Source organism: Mandrillus leucophaeus, unplaced genomic scaffold, assembly GCF_000951045.1.
Source record: "Mandrillus leucophaeus isolate KB7577 unplaced genomic scaffold, Mleu.le_1.0 Scaffold59, whole genome shotgun sequence".
In the NCBI taxonomy this organism is placed as follows: Eukaryota; Metazoa; Chordata; class Mammalia; order Primates; family Cercopithecidae; genus Mandrillus; species Mandrillus leucophaeus.
The window spans coordinates 5,573,966-5,597,179 of record NW_012106363.1 but is presented as its reverse complement, the minus strand read 5'-3'; the positions used below and the strand labels follow the sequence as shown (position 1 = coordinate 5,597,179).

The window sequence follows — 23,214 nt, the reverse complement described above, 5'->3', positions numbered from 1 at the left end:
AGTTTGCCTGCAAAAAAAAAAAAAAAAAAAAAGACTGACAAGGGTTGGGGGAAGAAAAAAAATCAAGGAGAAAGGTTGCTGATTTGGAGCATGTGAAATAACTACCAGTTATCACTAAGGATTCAGTTGAGGTTGAAGACTAAGCTTTACTGTAGTGCAGCCAGGATGGAGGCTCATGCCTATAATTCCAGCACTTTGGGAGGCCAAGGTGGGCAGATCACTTGATTCCAGGAATTTCAGACCAGTCTGGGCAACATGGTGAGACCCCATCTCTACAAAAAATAAAAAAAAATTAGCCATGTGTAGTGGCTTGCACCTGTGGTCCCCACTACCTGAGAGGCTGAGGTGGGAGGACTGCTTCAGTCCAGGAGGTTGAGGCTGCAGTGAACCATGATTGTGCCACTACACTCCAGCAAGGGTGACAGAGCAAGACCCTGTCTCAAAAAAAAAAAAAAAAAAAAAAAATAATAATAATAATAATAATAAATTAATTAAAAGGTTTACTGTGGCGCAATCCAATTGTGCAATTTTTCTCCAGAACTGAATAGCTTCCCAGATATACAAGCAGAGAAGTTGGACAGTTGAACTGATGATGCGAGATTAGGATTTTTCTAGGCTTGTGAAATGAAAAGACAAGAGAGTCAGAGAATACTAGAGGACTAGAGGGATAGGTCATAGAGCTCAGGCTGACCAGAGAAGAAACCAATTGCCAAAGACTTCACTATAGCGCCTGCATATATTAAATACCTTAGTTCATTAAAACATTCAAAAGCAGGAGATATCATTACTCTTCTCTTTCAGGAGTAGAACTGTCCTTTGTCCCACAGGTCCCAAACCTCTCCTACCCCTGTGTTCCCTATTTCAATGGATGATATTACTATCCACCCAGCTGAAACTTGGGAATCATCCCTTTACCTCTTTTTCTATTACTATATATATCCCATCAGTCACCAAGACCTGTAGATTCTACTCCCTTAATATCCTTTTAATCAATCTCCTCTCCATCTCTGCAGACACTGAATTCATGTGAGCTCTTAAAAGGCCTCACCCACATCCATGTAACCACATGGCAAACGGTCCACCTGCCCTCATCCTCCTCCCTCTGACCTACTCTCCTCAGTGCTGATGGAAAAGGGAATGGAATGAGCATGAAGAGCAAAGTCTTTGCAGACAGGTCTGGGTTGAAGTCCCAGCTCCTCCATCTTCTAGCTGAGACTTTTTCTGCAGCCTCTGTTTCCTCACCTTTAAAACAGAAATAATAAACACATCTTCCTCGTTTGGTTCTTGGGAGGACTAACAGAGGTAATACATGTAAAGAACCTGGTAAACCACCAATAAATGTTCAGCTGTTAGTCATTAGCATCTTCATTATCTTAATGACCTAAAAGGCAAGCCTAGTTCCATCATTCTCCTGCTTAAAATCCTTCCATGGCTCACCTCAGCTCTCAGGTCCTCCCCAGCTCCTGCTGACACTCCTGCCCACTTGTTGCTGCACCCTCTGCCAGCAAACCTTTTCTTTCATGCCTCCTTCTTCTCCTAGTGGACCCTCCATGATCCTTCAAGGCTCAGCTCAGTGTCCTATGTTAGGGTTCCCACAGCACATCTGTGCATGCCTCTCAGTAACACCTATAATACTGTATTAGCATCTTCTTATCTCTCTGTCACTGAGCCCTCAAGGGGCAGTGGCATAGAGCTTGTGCTCAATAAATGTTTGCCAAATCAGTTAATGGAGGTAAGAAGCAGCAAGGGCTGTCTGAGTTCGGTATGAGACTCATTCAGTATAAGAGAGCATTTCAGGGAGGGGTAGGGACAAGCTTGGAGAGGCAGACAGAGGGCAAGGCACTTCCAGGCAATGCTATGAAGTATGGATTTTATTCTGAAAAGATGGGGCTGGGGTGCCTTCATTTTCCTCTAAATCACTCACACAAAGGCAAGAGGGGAAAAAAGAAAGAAAATAAAAGTAAGGGATGAAAGAGAAGAGAGACAAAAATAAGAAAGCTTTGTTAAATTGAAACCTTCATCCAAATGAATAATTTTTTCCCCCAAAGCCTGGCTTCAAAGACAAACCACAAAATGACCAGCAAAAATATACTTCAAAAGACACGACCGAATACACATTGTGGTGGCAAGAATCCAATATATAAATACAATCAATTTGTTTCCTCATTAGAAGCTTTCATGAGGAAAATGATTTAATACAAATGCTAAAGCTACCGACATAGATTAATTGAAAAATAACAACAGAATCCTAATCAAAGATATAACATTATTTCACTCATTCACACTACACCAAAATCTGAATCAATAAATAATAACAGAATTTTGAAAGCCAGCTTCTACTGGTAACCACTCTAAGAACTACAATGAATTACTGACATTTTTCATAAAATGCCTATCCTTATGTGTACGCTTTTTTCTAGTTAAGAACTGAGATGTATACAGAAATCCAGAAATCATTTTAAAATTATTTCACACTTTTCCTAAATTCATATCAACTTACTTAATCCACATTATTGCTTTTGCCCTCAAGTTGACTTTTTTCCCTAATTGTACAAGATTCTATACTAAAGTATCATTCTTTTTTTTTTTTTTTTTTTGAGACAGAGTCTTACTCTGTTGCCCAGGCTGGAGTGCAGTGGCATAATCTCGGCTCACTGCAACCTCTGCCTACTGGGTTCAAGCAATTCTCCTGCCTTAGCCTCCTGAGTAGCTGGGATTACAGCTACTTGGATTACACCACCATACCCAGCTAATTCTTTTGTATTTTTAGTAGAGACAGAGTTTCACCATGTTGGCCAGGCTGGTCTCAAACACCTGACCTCATGGTCTGCCCGCCTTGGCCTCCCAAAGTGCTGGGATTATAGGCATGAGCCACCGTGCCCGGCCTAAAGTATCATTCTTACCCATTTATTACTTTGTACAGTATGTACAGCAGTCATAATTAAACCCTTACATAAAGTACCCAATTATCCAAGTCATAAAAAAATGGAATGGACTTTGATCTAAAGGCTAATGACTATGTGACCAGCTCCGTTGGTATATCAATACAGGTCAGGGGTCCCCAGAGGTTTGATTACAATCAACCAGTCAATCCAAGGCTTTACCTGGCTCCTCTTGGGACCAGGGCTTTCAGTTCTGTCCCACTTTGAGAGATTCTCCAGCATCAGAAACATCTTGAGATGTTGCCAGTTCACAAGGAAGCACAGAGCAGCATATGAACATATCCCTATCTCCTCACTCCGGGAGCTAAATCAGGCTGAAACGTTGTCAGCTACTGACAGGTCTTAAGCCCTGCTGGTAAGATTTTCCCCTCATTGTTAAAATTCAGTCGAGAACCAAAATAGGCACCTACCTCACAAACAAAAAACAAAAAACAGGGTCTTCTGATAAAGATTTGTACACGCTTTCCTGATCTTAAGAATCCCTTGGACCCCTTATTGAAGAATAAATTCTCAGGGTCCACCCCAGACCTAGTGAATTAGCATCTCCAGGGTAGGGGCCTAGAAGTCTATATATTTTAACAAAATCCCCAGGTAATCATATGATGGGGCAATTTTGGAAAATACGGTAAAGGAAACAGATATTTACCAGTGGTTGCCTGTTAAGGAAATTCTAGACAAGCAGCTCTCAATTCAAATATTGACTGTATTCTAAAAGTTCATTTCCAGTTGTTTGGACCTTGGAACACATTTTCCTAATGAAACAAAGTTGAAAGTTGTCTGGGCCAGCTTTGAAAATCTATTAAATCTTGTTAACAGATCTGAAAAATTGTGAATACAGTCTTTAATTTTCAGACCAATCATATTTCAAAAGTTGAAGCATATATCCATAGAATATATTTTCCCATTGACATAGCATTCTGAAAAGTAGTTAGGGCACCAAATTATATGCATTCCTTATTTACAGTGCTTTGTATACAAATTACACCCAATGATACTGAAAAATAAATAAAGTATGGCAAGCAGATTTGTCTTCCTTCTCTGGGTACAGGGAACATAGGCAACCTTTGACATTCTTATCCTCTCTTTCTTTGCAACCATTTTCTGCCTTCCAGTGGCCTCAGCCCTTGTGCCAAAGACCCAAATGTTATCCACTACTAAAGCATCCCTCCTCAGCTTACCTATCCCTGACTCATGCTTTACTCTTCCAAACTACCTATCTGTCCTCCTCAAACCCAGTCAAAATTCTTATTTCTGAGAGTTGGTTCCATTTTGTCTTTTCTGCCATACCTCCCATTATTACTCTCTTTTACCTAATCAACAAAATCACCCTTTGGTTCCCAAAAATGCCTAAACTTTATCACCTCTGTGTTAGCACATGGTAATTCTGCATGCAATGTGTCTTACCAAAAACCTATCCCAATCACTCCATGGCCAAGTCTTGATGCCAACTCATCCATGAAGGCTTCTCAAGCCCACCAGAGAAGGGACTTCCTTCTCTGGGCTTTTACAGTACCATGTATGTACAGTGTTTTGTATGCCAATTATACCTCAATAAAACTGGAAAATAAAATAAAATATGGCCTCTTCTAAAGCCTTGCCACAATGTGTCTTGAATTATAGTTATTTGTGCATTGTTTTTTATCTTTCCAGTGTGGTTATAAATTTCTTGGGAATATTTGTTGGCTATCCACTATGTGACATGTTTGTGTTAGGCACTTTTATGTACATAACAACAACCCTATAAGGTAAGTGTATTGTATAATGATTTGGTTTATTCTACTCAAAAATAAGTTATAGAAGGACTGGGACCTATGCTGTGTTCACCACAAAAATGCTTTGCACATAGCATATGCTCAATAAACATTTGTAGAAACTATGAGTGAATGAATGAAGTGGCATTATTCACTTTTTATGACAAGGTTGAGCCTCAATAAGAGTGGGTTCAAATTCCAATTCTAGAACCTAATAGCTATGTAACCTTGAGCAAGTTGGATACCTTTCTGAACCTCAGTTTTCTCATTTGCTATATAGGGATTATAACAGTATCAACCTCACACACCTGTTGTAAGGAAAGCCCTTGAAACTGAGTCTGGCACATGGTATGTGTGTGATGAATGCTAGCCGTAACTATTATTCTAAAAAAAAAAAAAAAATGACATGTGGGGAGGAGGGAGGGGATAGCATTAGGAGATATACCTAATGTAAATGACGAGTTAATGGCTGCAGCACACCAACATGGTACATGTATACATATGTAACAAACCTGCACATTGTGCACATGTACCCTAGAACTTAAAGTATAATAATAAAAAAAAACCCACATAGGAGCTTGCAGTGAGCTGAGATCTGGCCACTGCACTCCAGCCTGGGCGACAGAGCAAGACTCTGTCTCAAAAAAAAAAAAAAAAAAAAAAACCCACAAAAATGGGAACCACTCAGACTGTGTCCTCTCCTCCTTACTCTCCCAGAGGAAGAGAAGAATGATTGTCAATGGCAAATGGCAGGTGCAGCAAAGCAGCACCAAGAGTCAGCTTCATGCTCTGGAGAGAACACTACATCTCCTCCTCATGGTTTCTGGTGTTCCACATGTCTAGGGAAACTTCTCTAGCAACAAACTATAGAAATGATCCCTGAAAGTACAGTCTTTATGACTGTTATGCTTAAGCTGCAGAGATAAGGAGTCTCTAAAGCCCTTATTCTTTCTGAGAAAACGTATCCTCTGTTACTTCTACAACCTTCAGTATTCCTAGCACAGTGCATTGCCCGTAATAGCGGTTCAAAAAACCACTTCACTGAATGTCCTCAGTGAAGCCATCTTAACCAAAAGTTGGAAGGAAACCATTGAACAGGTCTAGTGCACATGACTGAACAATCAAAAGTATTTTCACCCTCCAGGTGAATTTGTATTTTAAAACAGGATGTTTAACCCAAACGAATCTCTAAGTGGTGAAACTGCAGGCATGTAACAAATTGAAAACAAACCTTCAGACCTTCTAGAGCAGATTATCTGGGGGTAGTGGGCTCCATGCTGGTCCATGGAGGAACTAAGATGAGTCTAGTCGCTCACTGGCCCAAGAACTGCTTGAAAAATAAGAATATGTCTTATCTGACACTATCTTGATCACCTGGCATCGTGCCTGACATAAACAAATAGCCAATACATATTTGTTAAGTAAATTATCTGCTTCCGGTCTATAATCCTCACCCTGCTTTTAGTTGATTCCATTTCTCTTTATTACCCACATAAAAATCAATCATGGTGACTGATGTTTTGAGAAGGAGGAAGTGAATGGTTTACTTAAGCACCCTCACTTTGGAAAAGTAGTCCGACAAATACAAATGTTTTACTAAATAGTCACACAGAGTGGAGATAATCCTCTTCTAATGAAGGATTCATCCTGTGTCAGTTCAGCGCAGCTCAAAGGGATAACATCTGAAAAATGGAAGTTGTTCCCAGTCAGTGATACCTCATCTAATGAAGGCCTTGAGAGTCAACTTCCTTAATTAAAAAACAAATTTAGAAAAATAATCATAAAATAAAACTCAAAGTACTGCTGCATTTCACAAGGCTCAAAAATAATTTCATTTTCATGTGTATGTATTTAAACACAGAGTAAAACACTTTGGAAGACAGTTATTTATTTGCACAGAAGTGACCCAAGGCCAGGCTGCATAATTAAAGCCTAATTTCCTCTTCCCACATCTTTCCCTGTCGGTGCCAACTGTTTTCCCGCCTGAAAATTGAATATCCTTCAACTCTTAAATCTCTGCCCTTTTTAAAAATATTTATTTATTTATTTATTTATTTATTTATTTATTTATTTTTGAGATGGAGTCTAGCTCTGTTGCCCAGGCTGGAGTGCAGTGGAGCAATCTCAGCTCACTGCAACCTCTGCCTCCTGGGTTCAAATGATTCTCCTGCCTCAGTCTCCCAAATAGCTAGGATTATAGGTGCCCACCATCATGCCCAGCTAATTTTTTTGTATTTTTTTTAGTGGAGACAGGGTTTCACTATGTTGGCCAGGCTAGTCTCAAACTCCTGACCTCAAGTGCTCTACCTGCCTCAGCCTCTCAAAGTGCTGCGATTACAGGCGTAAGCCACCACACCCAGACAACAAATTACCCTTTTTTAAAAGTTTGCTCTTTCAACATGGAATGGAGGAGCAGAATAAACTGGAACAGGGAGAGACTTGAGGCAGAGAACCAGAAAGGAGAATTCTGCAGTGCTTGAGTACAACTTTATGAAGACTAAAGTTTAGCTAGTGACAAAGGGAAGAGAAAGGGGAGGACATTTAGAATGAAGAATCAACAGGCCTTGTTGATGGTTTGGGGAGTGAAGGGGGACCAATCAGGAATGACTCCCAGGATTTTGCCTTGGGAGCCTTGGCCTAGAGAAAGCAGAGGTAGACTTCAGGGGTGAGAAGAATATAAGATAATGAGTTCAGTTCTGGACATTCAAGCAGTTAGGATTCTTCTGGCCACAAGTAACAGAAAACCTGACTGACAAGGGCCTAAGCAAGTGGAAGTTAATTTTTCCCACAAAACAAAAAGTCTGAAGACAGGAGATTCCAGAGTTGTGCAAGGCCCAAGAATGACATGAAGGAGCCAGGCTCTTCCCATATTTCTGCTCTAACACCTTAGAGCAGAGTAATGTCCTACTGCATTTCAGTGTATTACTATCTCCCAACTATAAGACTATCCTGTGAGAATCTATCAGAAGTCTTCTTACATTTATTTGGCCATAATGATATTTTATGTAAACTCTAGATCAAGCACTGGCAAAAGAGAATGACTTATAGATCACGATTCTGTTGTCAAGGAAGAAGGGATGGTGGCTGCTGAGTAGGCATCCAGCAGGGTATGCCCAGCTTTGTGAAGTTTGAGGTATCTTTGAGACACCCAGAAGGAGGTATGCAATATGCTCTCTGGTGCCTTGGAGGGAGAACTGCAGCTGAGCTATAGAATTGGGAGTCTCCCATGCACCGGGGAAGCTGTGGAACTATGGACATGCATGTAACTGCCTCCTAAGGAGAATGTGGTGAGGAAAGAGAAAACCCTGAGGAACAAGAGCAAAGAGGGCAAGGTAGAAAAATGAGCTCAAGGGCCTAAAAAAGAGCATAAACACAAGGAAGAAGAAAACCAGGAGAATTCATGAGAATCAATGGAGAGTTTTTTACATTTATGAGAAAAAGGACGTGATCAACAGTGTCAAATGCTACAGAAAGACCAAATAAGACAACGACTTAACAGTACCACCTGGCTGTGGCAATTGGAGACATTGGTACATTGGAGAGAGTAGCTCAATAGGAGCAGAAGCTAGATTAAAGGGGACTGAAGAGTGACTGGGAAGTGACTAGAAACCAGGAAGCCAGAAATAGCTAGTCTAGGCTTCTATTTCAAGAAGTTTGCCTGCAAAAAAAAAAAAAAAAAAAAGATGCAAAGACAGTAGCTAAACAGGGAATCACTGTGTACGACACAACGTTTTTATTAATATTAGGAGAAATTTGAGCATATTTATATAATGATTGGAGAGACATACTGAAGAAGGAAAAGCTAAATTTAAGAAAGAGGAAGTCTCTATGTCAAGAATGGAGTGAAGATAACAACTATGAGCCAATGCTTCAGTCCTCAAATATTGTGTGGAAGTACTCTGAACTCAAAAGACGACAAAAGGACAGGGTACTGTAAAGCCACAAAGACAAACCTTAAAAGGGGAGAGGTCTGAAGCAAGATTGAATAGTGAAAGTCCAGAAGTAGCAGCAGGGAGCTTGAAGAATGCCAACAGCACTTTGGGAAAATGAGCAAACTCTATTTAAGAAGGCCGCAAGCAAACAGGTTCCTGTCGGAGAATCATCCTTTAGGATAGAGAAAAGAGGTGGAGGATATTGTGGGGTTTGGTTATAACAGGACATAGATTCTAGGGAACACAGAGGAAAGAGTTAGAAAAGAGGTCTTCAAGAAAGAGGAGAAATGGTAGAGACAAGGAAGTACAAAGCTGAATAGGGATGCTGCTGACCAAAGGTAGAGGGCTGGCGATAGGTCTCAAAGACAGCTGGAATGCCTGGCATCCACGCTGTGATAGAACTCCAATACATGGTCAGTAGCCCTGTAACCTTTTGTCACAGTTCCAGTTAGAACATTAGAGATATGTTATTAGAGGAGACACTTGAAGAGATGGATGCCTTGGCTCTGTATCTACTAACACTCAGTAAAAAGAAAGCATCCTTATTTCCAAGAAAGAATATGTAGGGTTGGCTACTAAATAGTAAGTTTCCTAATAAAGAGGGTCTCTTGCTGTTCTCAGGTCTAGTCTAGGACCTAAAAACACATTTATAACAGTTTTTCACCATTCATTTTACTCACATCATTGAACTCATGCAACATGCCAGCACCATGCTAGATCTTTTTTTTTTTTTTTTTTTGGTGACTGTAAGACCATTCATACTTTCAAGAAGCTTATGATCTCCAGAAATATGTATTCTAAGTTCTGAGAAACTGAATTTAAAATGAATCTGATGTGTGAAAACAGTGCTTCTCAAATGTTAATGTTCATACTGTACAAATAAACTTAGGGTAGTATTAAAATGCAGATTATGATTAAGTAGGTCTCATTCAACAGAGCCTGAGAGTTTGCATTGCTCACAAGTTTCCAGGTGATGCTGTAGTTGCTGTTCCATGTTGATACTTAGAGTACCAAGGACCTAAAGACCAGCAAAAGCAATTTCATGTCTGATCTTTTCTTATCTCCCCTATAAAGTCCTGATAATCTTTCCTCCTTTCCTTGCTAACCATCCTATCCAGTATCCATTTTTCTAATTAAAACAAGTTAGGGGGTGGAGGCAGAAGCAGAGAAGAGAAGCTAGAAAACCTCATGAGGGGCTTTTTCTTCCAAGCAACTATTAGCTACATACACTGCTTTCATGAACATGCCAAACATCTATCTCATGTGATTAAATACTTCTGTGGAACCACTAATATTTCAAACAGGACACCTAAATATTCAATAGAAGAATAAGAGACTGAGAACAGCAATTAATTCTAGTTATGCCATATGGCAGCATAGAACACTGGCTGGAACCTGAAAACTCAATTTCACAAGAGTCTTACTTATTCTGAATTTTAATCATTTTAGGATCAGCAAACATATGCCTACCAACCTGCTCCATTTACACAAAATTCTGAAGCATAATCACACTGCACACTCAAAAATGATGGGTTTTTCCCAAATGGACTTAAAATTTCTCTCCTACAAGATTTGCAAAATACAGTAGCTGCTGACAGCTCCAGTTTCATCTCCCTGTTAAATATAATCTTCACACAATCCTTTTAAAGAATAGTATCACTTGCTTCCTCACCATTTTCATCATCAGCTCACAATACTGCATGAGTATAATTTTCTCTGGTCTTGAATTTCTCAGCTCTGCATTGGTTCATGAACCCTCCTATCCCTGTGCACTCTCTTCCCTCCACCGTGCCTGTCACTGCTGAGACACCCATGCCACCACCATCTCTTCTCTCCATCTCACCTCTCCAGAATGGAAATATTATCGCTTTCAACACGTACTTCATCTCCAGTCCTCTTAGAACTAAGACACCTTCATGTCTCCTGTACATTTAATAATTTCAAGATAAGGACAGAAAAATCAGTTCTTGCTTTGTGAACTTTTGTCTCTGGTGCTTGAGAGACTATCCTAATATCCCCTGAACATGTTTTAGTGATAACATTTACTGCACTAGGGCCAAAATGATTTTCTGCCACTTTCAATTCTAGTTCAATAAAAGAATAAGAGCTTTGTTTCTAACCTCTGTCATTTTTAATATCATAAAATGATTTTTAAATTATAAAATTGAGTTCCATTTCCTACTGGACTACCAATCTCATATTAGCTTTCCTTTTATCAAATTTATGAAAAAAGTCAGAAATTACCTTCCCTTTTTTTAAAAAAAAATCAAAATTTCAGGATATCCCAGGTAGAATGTTTGAATTGAATTTTAGCTCTTAATAATTGCTGGTTTAGGAGTTTTAAAGAAGTACAAAAGTTAGCTACTTCCTGTTACTTATGTCAGAAATAACAAACTGGAGGATTATCCCCTAGTTCAGTATTACCCAGAAATAATAAGACTATTCCTAGAAAATTATCCTTAAAAACCATATCCCATACGGAAGAAGCCTATGATTTTCTGAAGCCAGAGTGAATAAAATCCATGGTTTCTGAAATGCCAAGTCAAACCAGTCAAATATTTTTTATAACATTATATTATGGGGCCAGACATGGTGGCTCACACCTGTAATCCCAGCACTCTGGGATGCCGAGGTAGGCAAATCATGAGGTCAGGAGTTTGAGACCAGCCTGGCCAATACGGTGAAACCCTGTCTCTACTAAAGATACAAAAAATAGCCGGGTGTGGTGGCACGCGCCTGTAATCCCAGCTACTCGGGAAGCTGAGGCAGGAGAATCGCTTGAACCCGGGAGGCAGAGGTTGCAGTGAGCCGAGATCATGCCACTGCACTCCAGCCTGGGCGACAGAGTGAGATCCCAACTCAGGAAACAAACAAACAAACACACCAAACAAACAACAATAAAAAACCATTATATTATGAAAATTTTCAACTCTACACAAAAGTTGAAACAACATTCATGTACACCCACAATCTAGTGGATATATTCTGTGATTAACATTTTATTTGCTTTGTCATATATTCATCCATCCATATTATTTTTTATACATTCCAAAACAAACTGCTCAAATTAGTACACTCCATCCCCAAACAATTCAACATGCATATAATTAACTAGACTTCAATATTTGTTTACAGTTTTTTTAAATCAATAATCTTTGAAAGATGCGACTTCATTTTTTTAATGGCTTGGCTAAATAAAATTCTAAATTCTAAATCCTAATATTTAAACAAATTCTGTTACTTTCTCATATATCAGTTTTCTCATCAACAAAAGAACAAAGGCACTTGGTAAACATGATAGAAGGTCTAAATTACCAAACTGTATGGGCCTTGTGGTTATGGTAGAATCTACAAATGAGAGTCACTCACTAATATAACTTGGAGAAATAGCTAATTGGAGATTATGTGGGCATAAACATTTCTGTAAATTATAATGAGAACCTCAACAAGGCTCACAAACTCAAGAGGCAGCTTTGAGTTTGAGCATTTAACTATAATATATCTTATATAAACCACACTGTGATAAAAACTACTAGAAGCTGGACAATTTAAGAATGGTTCACTACAAATGGCGATTTTGTAACAACAAAGCACCAGCATCAAATTGGAATTTTCTTGGCTTTGCCATGCTGTAGTACTACTGGTTTGTAAACTCTCTATTAATTGTCTAAGTAAGAGCTGCCACAGGGATAGCACTTATTTTATGAGCTGTTTGTTCCCCTACACTAATTTTTTTTTCTTTCCTAAGATTGGCCCTGGAAGGGACACCCTTTGAAGCCCAAAGAATCAAAGCTACTGCAAAGCACTGCTGAGAGTTTTGAAAGAAATATGAAGAAACTACGTCACACCTGGGGCGACAGGCTGAGATCTTCCCAAACAGGTCAGCAGTTGGTCTCTAAAATATTCCTATTGCCAAGGAGGCAATGACATCTTGTGTAAATCAAAAACTAAAACCCTAAGATATCTCATTTCCATTTTAAATGCTTGGGGGCTAAATATGGATGTCTAGCACTCAAGAAGTTCCTGTGGGATTGATTTTTTTCCCATCTTCTCTGAGCCCTTTGCTGAGTGTGATAAGCAGGACTGCATTTCATTATCAACCCTGCTAACACTGCACTTCAGGGAGACTAGATGAGGCTACACAGTAGGAGAGAAGATCCAGAATCCAAAGAAGAAATGATTCACATGGTGTGATTATAAAAACTCACTTTATGCTCAACTCATTTTCAACAGAATCATGAAATAAAATCCCAAGAAATGAAATTTCCTGCATCATATTCCAGATTTTTTAAAAAGTCATGGGGGTACCGTAAAAGAAATCAAACAGAAGTTTTATAGTTTGGTTGGTAATGTGTGCATTTTTGTAGCATTTATTTAAAAAAATAATTCCAAACAACATTTTGGGTAAGCAACATAGAAATAAAACATAAGATTATCATTAGGGGAATCTTCAAGTGACTCAGTGTTATAGAAGTAACATCAGAACAAAGAGCTTGGCTCCTGACAGTTGGCCCAGTGCTCTTGGATTTCCCTCCCCTCTGTTCCAGTTTCCCTGTAACGCAGAAAGTGGATACTGCATGGGTCTATATCAGAAACAAGAGAAAACATGCAAATTAGAGAAAAACACCATCAATAAGGTCCCAAGCCACAGGTTCCTGGAATCCACAAACAGATAAATACAGAGAGGTATTTTTCATTGGCTTTCCTTAAACAGAGAAAATAGCATAGCTCTGGGACAAAAGGCTAGCTCCAGATCAAACGAGACTTAAAATCAAAGCCAAAGCAAACGGTGATAACAATGAAGGCAGTAATTTCATACAGATGATCTTTTCACACAATGTATGAATTAAGTCCATCTACAGACAGCGAGGCTTCATGTATTAAAAAAAAATGACACAGGATTTTCTGAAACCAAGACAAATCCATATTGAGTTGCTAATAGGAATGTGCCCAGGTGATAATGATGGCTAAAATTCTATCAGGAGTAAAGCAAATTTCAGTGACCTAACTCTACAGTTAAAGAGTATGGCTCAGCTTATTATGCTATTGTGTTAGTCAGACTGGAAGGGTGCAAGTTCAGTTACTTGCCTGTGTTCTAGCTCACAATCCATAACTCCTTTTCACTCTTGATAGAACATGTTATTCTGTATGAGGAGCTCAGTACTGGGAAGAATTACACATGATCTACTTTTGCAAGTGATCTAAAAACTCTATTAAAAATACATTTTCCTAGGTGCTATGGCTCATGCCTGTAATCCCAGCACTTTGGGAGGACAAGGTGGGCAGATCGCTTGAGGCCAGGAGTTCAAGATCAGCCTGGCCAACATGGCAAAATCCCGTCTTTACTAAAAATACAAAAATTAGCCCAGTATGGTGGTGTGCGCCTTTAGTCCCAGCTACTTGGGTGGCTGAGGCGTAAGAATTGCTTGAACCTGTGGAGGTTGCAGTGAGCCAAGATCATGCCACTGCACTCCAGTCTGGGTGACAGAGTGAGACTCTGTCTCAAAAAAAACAAAAAACAAACTAACAAACAACAACAACAACAACAAAAACATTTTTCTGAACTCAATCTAAAATCTTAAAGATATATAATGAAAATATCTAAGGTATGGTTTATTCTGAAAGACCAAGGCCTATGGTCATTATTACATTTAAAAAAATGTTATTTAAGAAAATTTGTTCTACTTCCAGATAGCCTCACATACAAAAAAACAAACAAAATAATTCATTATGATAAAATTATAAGGAGAGTTACACATTTCGAAGCTATTTTGAAAGAACAGAGACTTGCCATAAAAAACACATAAGACGATCTTTCTTTCCAGGTCTTAAAAGTTAAGCCAAGAGATCAATAGCAAGTAATATTCTATCATTCTCACCTGTAGGGCATTCCAGATTAAAAGAGCAATAAATATAACCTCTCATTCCTAGAGAAGTAGATTCAAAAAACTCTTTAACTCAATTGTGAAATCTCAACATTCATCCACTGAATAACAGAGAACCAAGCAAAAATTTGTCTGATATAACTGATGAGTTGAGAAATAGTGTTGAAGTTGTTGTGGGTTTTGTTTTTTGTTTTTTTTTTTCTTCCTTTAAGGATGGGAGGAAGGGATAGGACTGAAAAAGGAAGCAATGAGTTATTAACTTTCCAGATGTGGTCAAATTATTGCTATGACTTTTGAGCCTTTTCAGAGCTATTTAAACTTAGACGGATCATGCAAGTACCTCCTACTTTTTTTTTTCTGCATTTGCACTGAAGCTCCAGTACAAGTAGCAAAATTAAAGAATAGAAAAAGATGTTATGAGCAAATCTTGAAACTTGTGAATAACATAAATGTACTAATAGCACATTATACATTAGTTCTTTTGATAAGTATACTTCATTTGAATGTGTTTTGTTTTAGGGGTTTTTAAGCTCAATAATTAACATTTAAGAAAAGTAAAACTCTCTATATAATCAATGGTGATTATATTTATAGTATACTACTTCAAAACTCTTGCTCCCAAGAGTTTTATCAGGCTAACTCCTTGTCTTTCTTGCTAGAATACAAAAATATCAGAATTATACATTCTTAAACTAAATCTTGCTTTAAAGCTAAATCCATGTTAAGGTGAAAAGAAAACATGAAATTCCCAAAGAACGTCAGAATTATTTTTATGAGATTTTACTAGTATATCACGTTTCACACAGAGCTATAGGTTAACCACCCACAATGAGATGTGTTCAAAATATTCTTTCAGCCTGTACTTTAAATGTCCTGAGTTTGGTGCCAGAACCCTGTCACACAAAAGGTATTTCTTTATTTCCTTCCATCTCAATATGATATAAATCTCCTGGTCTCTTTTTGGAACTCCTTTAGCATTACTAAGTTTCACAGAAGGAAACAATACTCCAAGTTTGCTTCCATTGACTCTGTCCTTCACTTCCAACAGGGAGCATAAATGACTAGTCATCCAAAAAGGGCCATCAAGAGAGAAATTAAGCCATATCTCAATAATAAAAATATTCTATTTTCGGCTGGGCATGGTGGCTCACTCCTGTAATCCCAGCACTTTGGGAGGCCACGGTGAGTGGATCACCTGAGGTCAGGAGAGACCAGCCTGGCCAACATGGTGAAACCCCGTCTCTACTAAAAATACAAAAAAATTTAGCCAGGCGTGGTGGCTCATGCCTGTAATCCCAGCTACTCGGGAGGCTGAGGCATGAGAATCGCCTGAACCTGGGAGGCAGAGGTTGCAATGAGCCAAGATCACACCACTGCACTCTAGCCTGGGCAACAGAGACTTGGTCTCAAAAAAAAAAAAACAAAACAAAAATTATATTTTCTTTATCACTTCCCCCACTCTCAACGTATTCTTGCTGTCAGATGGCCTCCACTGAATCAAGCATTTAAAAAATGCTCTACTGTTTCTCCCAATGCATTAGAATGCCATCAAGTGTCTGAGCGTAGATCACGACTGCTTCATTCCAGGTGTCTCACATCTGGTGCTAATCCTGCAGTGACCACTGTAATAAAGCAGGAAGTGCCTTTGCCTGGCTTTTATCCTAGCCATTCTCCAAAGGGCTCAATGAAAACTTGGACTTGGAATGTGAAAGCTGTTTAGTTTTTAAGAACAGCAATGAAAATCACAGCTTAGGACATCAATACCACAACAGGGCTTCATTTCCTTGGAATCACAGAAATTGCTATCCGTTTTTATTTTGTGTTACATGGAAAATATTAGCTTTCATTGGTGACACTTTCAAGCAAAAAAAAAACAAAAGTATGTAAATATAGATAGGATTTTATTTTTTGTTTCTAAGTCTAAAAAAAGATAGCTATTTTTTGTTTCTAAGTCTAAAAACAGAATAGCTAAAGTGATTTGTACTGAAAAACAGATGAGCACTTGGAGAACACTCATGATTCTTGACACAACTCTCTTTTCCTGTGGTCATCACTCTAGACAACAGAAAATAGCAAAAAACACATTATAACAGCTGTGATGGAGTCAGATGCATCCATTTACAGCAAGTCCACAACCATGGCAAATACCAGTGAATTCCAAGCCAGCCATAAAAGTAAGAGCTAAGCCCCTAAAGTTTACCAAGACTCAAAGGCAGTGCTATTTTTATTTCTCTCCACCCTTTTGTTTCTAGAGCAATACATGTTGAGGAAAGAATTAAAGGAAGCAAGGAAACAAAGAGAGTGGGAAGTTGTAAAATACATATATGTGTATGTGTAAATATATAATTCACATTTATCTAGTAGTGGCTTTTCCAGATTATCTTGCTAGAGATTTATCTACCTTCCAAATAAGTCTTGAAGTGCTAAATTTATAGTTTTAGATAGGTTACCACCTCCCCAAATTTACCAAACTCCTAAAATATTATTGTTTTAATCTGACTAAAAATAGGCCAGGCACAGAGACTCAGGCCTGTAATCTCAGCATTTTGGGAGGTCAAGACAGGAGAACTGCTTAAGTCCAAGAGTTCCAGATCAGCCTGGGCAACAAAAAGTAAAAAATTAGCCAGGCATGGTGGTGTGCAGCTACTCAGGAGGCTGAGGTCAGGGGATCGCTTGAGCCCAGGAGGTCGAGGCTGTAGCAAACTGTGATTGTGCCACTGCACTCCAGCCTTGGCCACAGTGTGAGACTCTGTCTCAAAAAAAAAAAAGGAAAAACAAACAAAAAAGGACTAAAAATAAAATCTTTTAAATGACCTTCATTAATTTTAATTATTTTTGTGTTACAGTATGGTTCATGTATTTGCCATATGCTTAACTTTTACTTTTTTTTTTTTTTTTTTGAGACAAGGTCTCACTCAGTTGACCAGGCTGAAGTGCAGTGGCATGATCATGGCCCACTGCAGCCTCAACCTGCTAGGCTCAAGTGATCCTCCTACCTCAGCCTCCCAAGTGGCTGGGACCACAGGCATACACCACCACACCTGGCTAACTTTATTTTTTGTAGAGATAGAGTTTTGTTATATTGCCCAGGCTGGTCTCAAACTCCTGGCCTCAAGGGATCTTCTGGCTTCAGCCTCCCAAAGTGCTGGGATTATAGGGGTAAGCCACTGCATTTAGCCTGCCATACACGTTTAACTCTTAAGTTTGATGACTTCTAAATTTCTTTTCATGCCAAGCTTTTTGGGGGACATATAAAAACACACAACATAAGTAAATGTGGCAGCCATAAATGGCACAATAGAGGTGATATGGCTGAAGAAGAGGATTCAGGAAAACAAGGGTTACATTAACAGAGTGATGATTGAATGGGTGGATGTAAGGCAATTTCAAACAGCTTGCCAAAGGAAAGCCTCATTTTTCCATTTTCTTGTACAGTATCTAATTTCTGGCTCCTCATTTCCTCAGTGATCTGAAAATTATGAAATTCTAAATAAAGTGTCATCTTTCTTGCAACAAGTCAATGAACAGAAAGCTCCCATCAACAATGCAGATATTTCCTAAAGCTCCCGCTGATTATTTCCTGAATGTCTACCCCACAAACCACACAAAAAGTTCTTTGAGAACAAGAATTTGAGAACAAGAAACTGACTCTACCCCATGACAAATTCAGCTTCTGTGTGTGTTCATGCATGTGTGTGCATGTGTGTATATATTTTAAAAGAGGATTAAGAAGTATAATAATATTCAGCTGACAGTAATGAGTTAACATAAATTGCCTTTTATTACCAAATTAAGATTGAAATTTAGTCCTTTCTCAATGCTGTGGTAAAAATACAGGAAAGAATTTCTCCTCATTGTATATTTGTACTACAGCTGCAGTAAAAGTGTTTTTGCATTCCTTATCAAAGATTTATACCAATAGAATCACCAGATACACCATTATATTTAGGTCATTCCTCTCCAAATTTAAAATAATTCCATCTTTATTCCACATGCCACCCTTAGAGTAATCATAAAACACAAAGGCAAACTTGTGAAATTAAAAAAATTCTATAATTTACTAAGTCTCCAGGTACATAACTAAGCCTAAACTTATCTATTAATAAAATAACATTATGGAGAACTTTGTTTTAAACACTCTTTCAACCTACCAAAAATTATAGATATTCCCACTTTTGCAAAAAACTCCCATCTTCTGCATTCTGTTTGTTTCAATTATTCAGGGCAACCCAGGCTGATAATTACACAGTCCCCAGTTGCTGAGTAAAAGTGATGCTTAATTAGCCAGCAGGAAAGATCGATTAAGATCCAGCAGGGCATCTCATGAGGTTCTCTCACATTCCTGAATGGAATAGATTCTGGCTGTGCCCTTCCGAAGGATAAAATTCTCTGTTTCTACGGAGTTTCAATGAGGTTTTTAGAGTAGATACTAAGAACGGTCAGCCACACAAATTAAATCTCAACCATAACCCTGCAGATGCTCTTCCTTTGCTAAGAATATTCAGTTTAAACATTCTGAATCACATTGCCACCAGGTTTGAAAAAGCTAAAGGAACACTCACTTATCCCTTGCCCTCATTCAGTTACCCATTTCAAGCAATAGGTGGTCAGAAAATATATTATAAAGGAAAATTTTTATTTTTTCCTCCCCCAAGCAAGTGTTTGCATCTGTCAGATGCTCACATTCTAAAATGCACAAATTAGGTCAGGGCTTCTTATTTTTAAAAAATGAACATATTTTAACCCAGTCCAGGAATAAAACATCCCAATATGGTCAAAGAATCGACTTGATACGTTTCATTTAAGTTTTCTATGAGGGAAGGAGATGTGGAAGTAAAATCAGTACCAAAAATCATAATGAACATTATCTCATACTGCCTAACACTTTCTCATTAATAATTTGGACATGCATAAATGTTTATCTTTCACCATTTTTTAGTTAAATGCAAAAGTGGTCAATGAAGGCTAACATAAAAATCCAAAGCTAAAAGCAGAATAATTACCTCAAGATACATACATAATTATCAAAACATTTTTATTTTGGTAAACTACACTAACTATGCTTGCCTGCCTCCAATTCAATTCAGCAAATATTTATTAAGTTTCTGTCAAGTATAAAGAACTATGATAGGTATGATATGTATGTCTTACCTTGTGACTTTATTTTACTGATTATAAATTGTTTTAAAGCTTATGAAGAAGATTAATGGAACCAGTTTATACAAACCTGGCTTTGATTTGCTGAAAGCCCCGTAGAATATGGTCTCTGTGATCCCTTGCAACAGCGCTGAGGTTCTCATTCCGCAAACCTTCTGCCAGAAATTCTTCAGCATCTAAAAGAAAAGGAAAGTTGATAAAACAGAAAAAATGTACTATGGGATATACTACGGGAGAAAGGAAAATCAGAAGGATTGAGAAATGGGTATTGTTTTCTTTTTAAAAACTTTACAGTTGTGGCACAATGTGAATGTGCTTAATGCCACAGAACTGTATACTTTATAATAGTTAAGATGGTAAAATTTATATTTTGTATATGTTACCAGAATAAATAACTAAAATTTTATATATATCTGTAGGTGACATGTTTTAATAATCCAAGACCTTGCTATGAATTTAGAAAACTATCACCTATATTAGCCATAAGGAATAACTATTTTCTAAATCATTTTAAGTAAACATTTACATATTAATTATCACTAATGGCAGAGGATGGACTGTAAATTTCTTTCTTTTTTTGTTTGGAGATGGAGTCTCACTCTGTTGCCCAGGTTGGAGTGCAGTGGCGTCATCTCGGCTAACTGCAACCTTCACCCGCCGAGTTCAAGTGATTCTCCTGCCTCAGCCTCCTGAGTAGCTGGGACTACAGGCACACGCCGCCACACCCAGCTAATTTTTGGTATTTTAGTAGAGATGGGTTTTCATCATGTTGTCCAGGCTGGTTTTGAACTCCCGAGCTCAGACAATCCGCCTGCCTCGGCCTCCCAAAGTGCCGGGATTACAGGGGTGAGCCACCGCACCTGGCCTGGACTATCAATTTCATAAATATGTAAATATTATAAATAAGTCACAGAAGGTCACAGGCCAATAGAAGCTACAAAAAAATACCAATGAATAGAGCCGAAATAAAAAATAGAGCTGAACTGCAAAAATCAAAAACAAAAGGGCAGGCATTCAAAGAAACATTAATTAGCAGATGCATCATCAATGAAAATGACAATACAACCAAGTGAAGGAACCCACATGGGAAAGAAAAACGTCTTCAAGAGACGGGAACTGCAATTAATGTGAACATACATTATAAAATAGGGACATGATGGAAATTCATAATATGAAACAAATCATGATATGTTGAAGGAAGAAATTGGGGGGGGTCTACAAATTTTCAAAGACAAAATACACTGATAGTGATTACAACTGCCAGAAATACTAGCTACACATTTTATTCTGCACAAAAGGTTTGTCATCCCCCAAAAGCATATAAATAATATAGTTAAAATTTTCCACCTCCAAAAATTGTGCCTGTAATATGAAACTGTATCATATATATCAGGGGTCCCCAACCCCTAGGCCACATAGAGGAACCTTATTTCCTCAGTGATCTGATAATTATGAAATTCTAAATAAAGGGCCACATGGTAGGAGGTGAGCAGCAGGTAAGCAAGTGAAGCTTTAGCTGTATTTACAGCTGGTCCCCATCACTTCCATTACCACCTGAGCTCCATCTCCTGTCAGTTCAGTGGCAGCATTAGATCCTTATAGGAGCACAAACCCTATTGTGAACTGTGTATGTGAGGGATCTACGTTTTGTGCTCCTTATGAGAATCTAATGCCTGACGATCTGTCACTGATTCCTGTCACTCTCAGATGGGACCATCTAGTTGCAGAAAAACAAGCTCAAGGCTCCCACCGATTCTACATTATGCTGAGTTGTATAATTTTTTCATTATATATTACAATGTAATAATAATAGAAATAAAGTGCACAATAAATCTAATGCTCTTTAATTATCCCCAAACCATCCCCCAACCCCTGGTCCATGGAAAAATTGTCTTCCACGAAACCAGTCCCTGGTGCCAAAAAGGTTGGGGACCCCGATATATACTATCAAAATATTGCTATGAATTTATATAGTTGGATAAATACACCTAAAAATTTGTTTTATATTCACATCATTTAACAACACTAGGCCAGGCGCGATGGCTCACGCCTGTAATCTCAGCACTTTGGGAGGCCAAGGCGGGCAGATCATGAGGTCAGGAGATTGAGACCATCCTGGCCAACATGGTGAAACCCCCCTCTCTCTAAAAATACAAAAATTAGCTGGGCATAGTGGCACAACCTTGTAGACCCAGATACTTGTGAGGCTGAGGCAGGAGAATCACTTGAACCAGGGAGTTGGAGGTTGCAGTGAGCTGAGACTGCACCACTACACTCCAGCCTGGCGATAGAGAAAGACTCCGTCTCAAAAAACAAAAACAAAAACAAACAAACAAAAAAACACCAAACAAAAAATCCTAAACAGCCATCTCTAGGACTTTTGACAAGATACAAAGCCCTGGAAATTGAATATTTCACAAAGGACCACGATCAGCATCCAAGTTCTGCATTGTATCTATTGCATATGTGATTTAATGGGTTCCACTAGGGTCCTTTGAATGCTAACGAAAGAGGAAATAGGAAGCTGAATTAAAAGGCAAAAATAAATGGCATCTAAGATTCAATTTATGTAATATATCATAACAATAGAATAAAGGAAAAAAACCACATGATCATCTCACTAGACACAGAAGAAGCATCAACAAAATTCAACAGCCCTTCGAGATAAAAATTCTCGACAAACTAGGAATAGAAGGAAGCTTCCTCAAACTAATAAATAAAAAGCATTAACACAAACCCACAGCTAACATTGTACTTAATGATTAAAGCCTGGCCAGGCATGGTGGCTCATGCCTGTAATCCCAACCTTCTGGGAGGCTGAGGCAAGAGGATCACCTAAGGGCAGGAGTTTTGAGACTAGCCTAGATGATATCGAGAGATCCCCTCTCTACAAAAAATAAATTTAAAAAAATTGGCTGGTGCATGCCTGTAGTCCTAGCTACTCAAGAGGCTCAAGTGGGAGGATCACTTGAGCCTCGAAGGTTGAGGCTGCAGTGAGCCATGACTGCGCCACTCCAGCCTGGGTGACAGAACAAGACTCTGTCTCAAAAAAAAAATTGTAAAAGAAAATAAATGGTCGAAGACTGAATACTTTCTCTATGTTCCTTAGATCAGGAATGAGATAAGGATGTCTGTTCTCACCACTTATACTGAACATTGTACAGGTGATGCCAGCTAGGACAATTAAGCAAGAAAATGAAATAAAAAGCATTCAAACTGGAAAGGAAGAAATAAAACTATCTCTATTTGCAGATGACATCTTGTATATGGAACACCCTAAGGAATCTATTAATAAACTATTAAAAGTAATAACCGAGTTCAGCAAGTTTGCAGGATGTAAGATCAATGTACAAAAATTAACTGTATTTCTTTTTTCTTTTCTTTTCTTTTTTTTTTTTTGAGATGGAGTCTCACCCTGCCTCCCAGGCTGGAGTGCAGTGGTGCAATCTCCGCTCACTGCAACCTCTGGCTCCTGGGTTCAAGCTATTCTCCTGCCTCAGCCTCTGAGTAGCTGGGACTACAGGCACGCAACACCACACCTGGCTAA

At 38.5% G+C, this 23,214-nt stretch overlaps 1 protein-coding gene across 1 annotated transcript in view; it reads right to left on the bottom strand.

Moving 5' to 3' along the window:
* The window catches only part of SKAP1 (src kinase associated phosphoprotein 1), a 298,502-nt gene that overhangs the window by 247,727 nt on the left and 27,561 nt on the right, over positions 1-23,214 (bottom strand). The window contains exon 2 of the mRNA XM_011999385.1: positions 19,738-19,843. Coding sequence (XP_011854775.1) covers positions 19,738-19,843 — 106 coding nt within the window. The remainder of the gene's footprint in view (positions 1-19,737; positions 19,844-23,214) is intronic.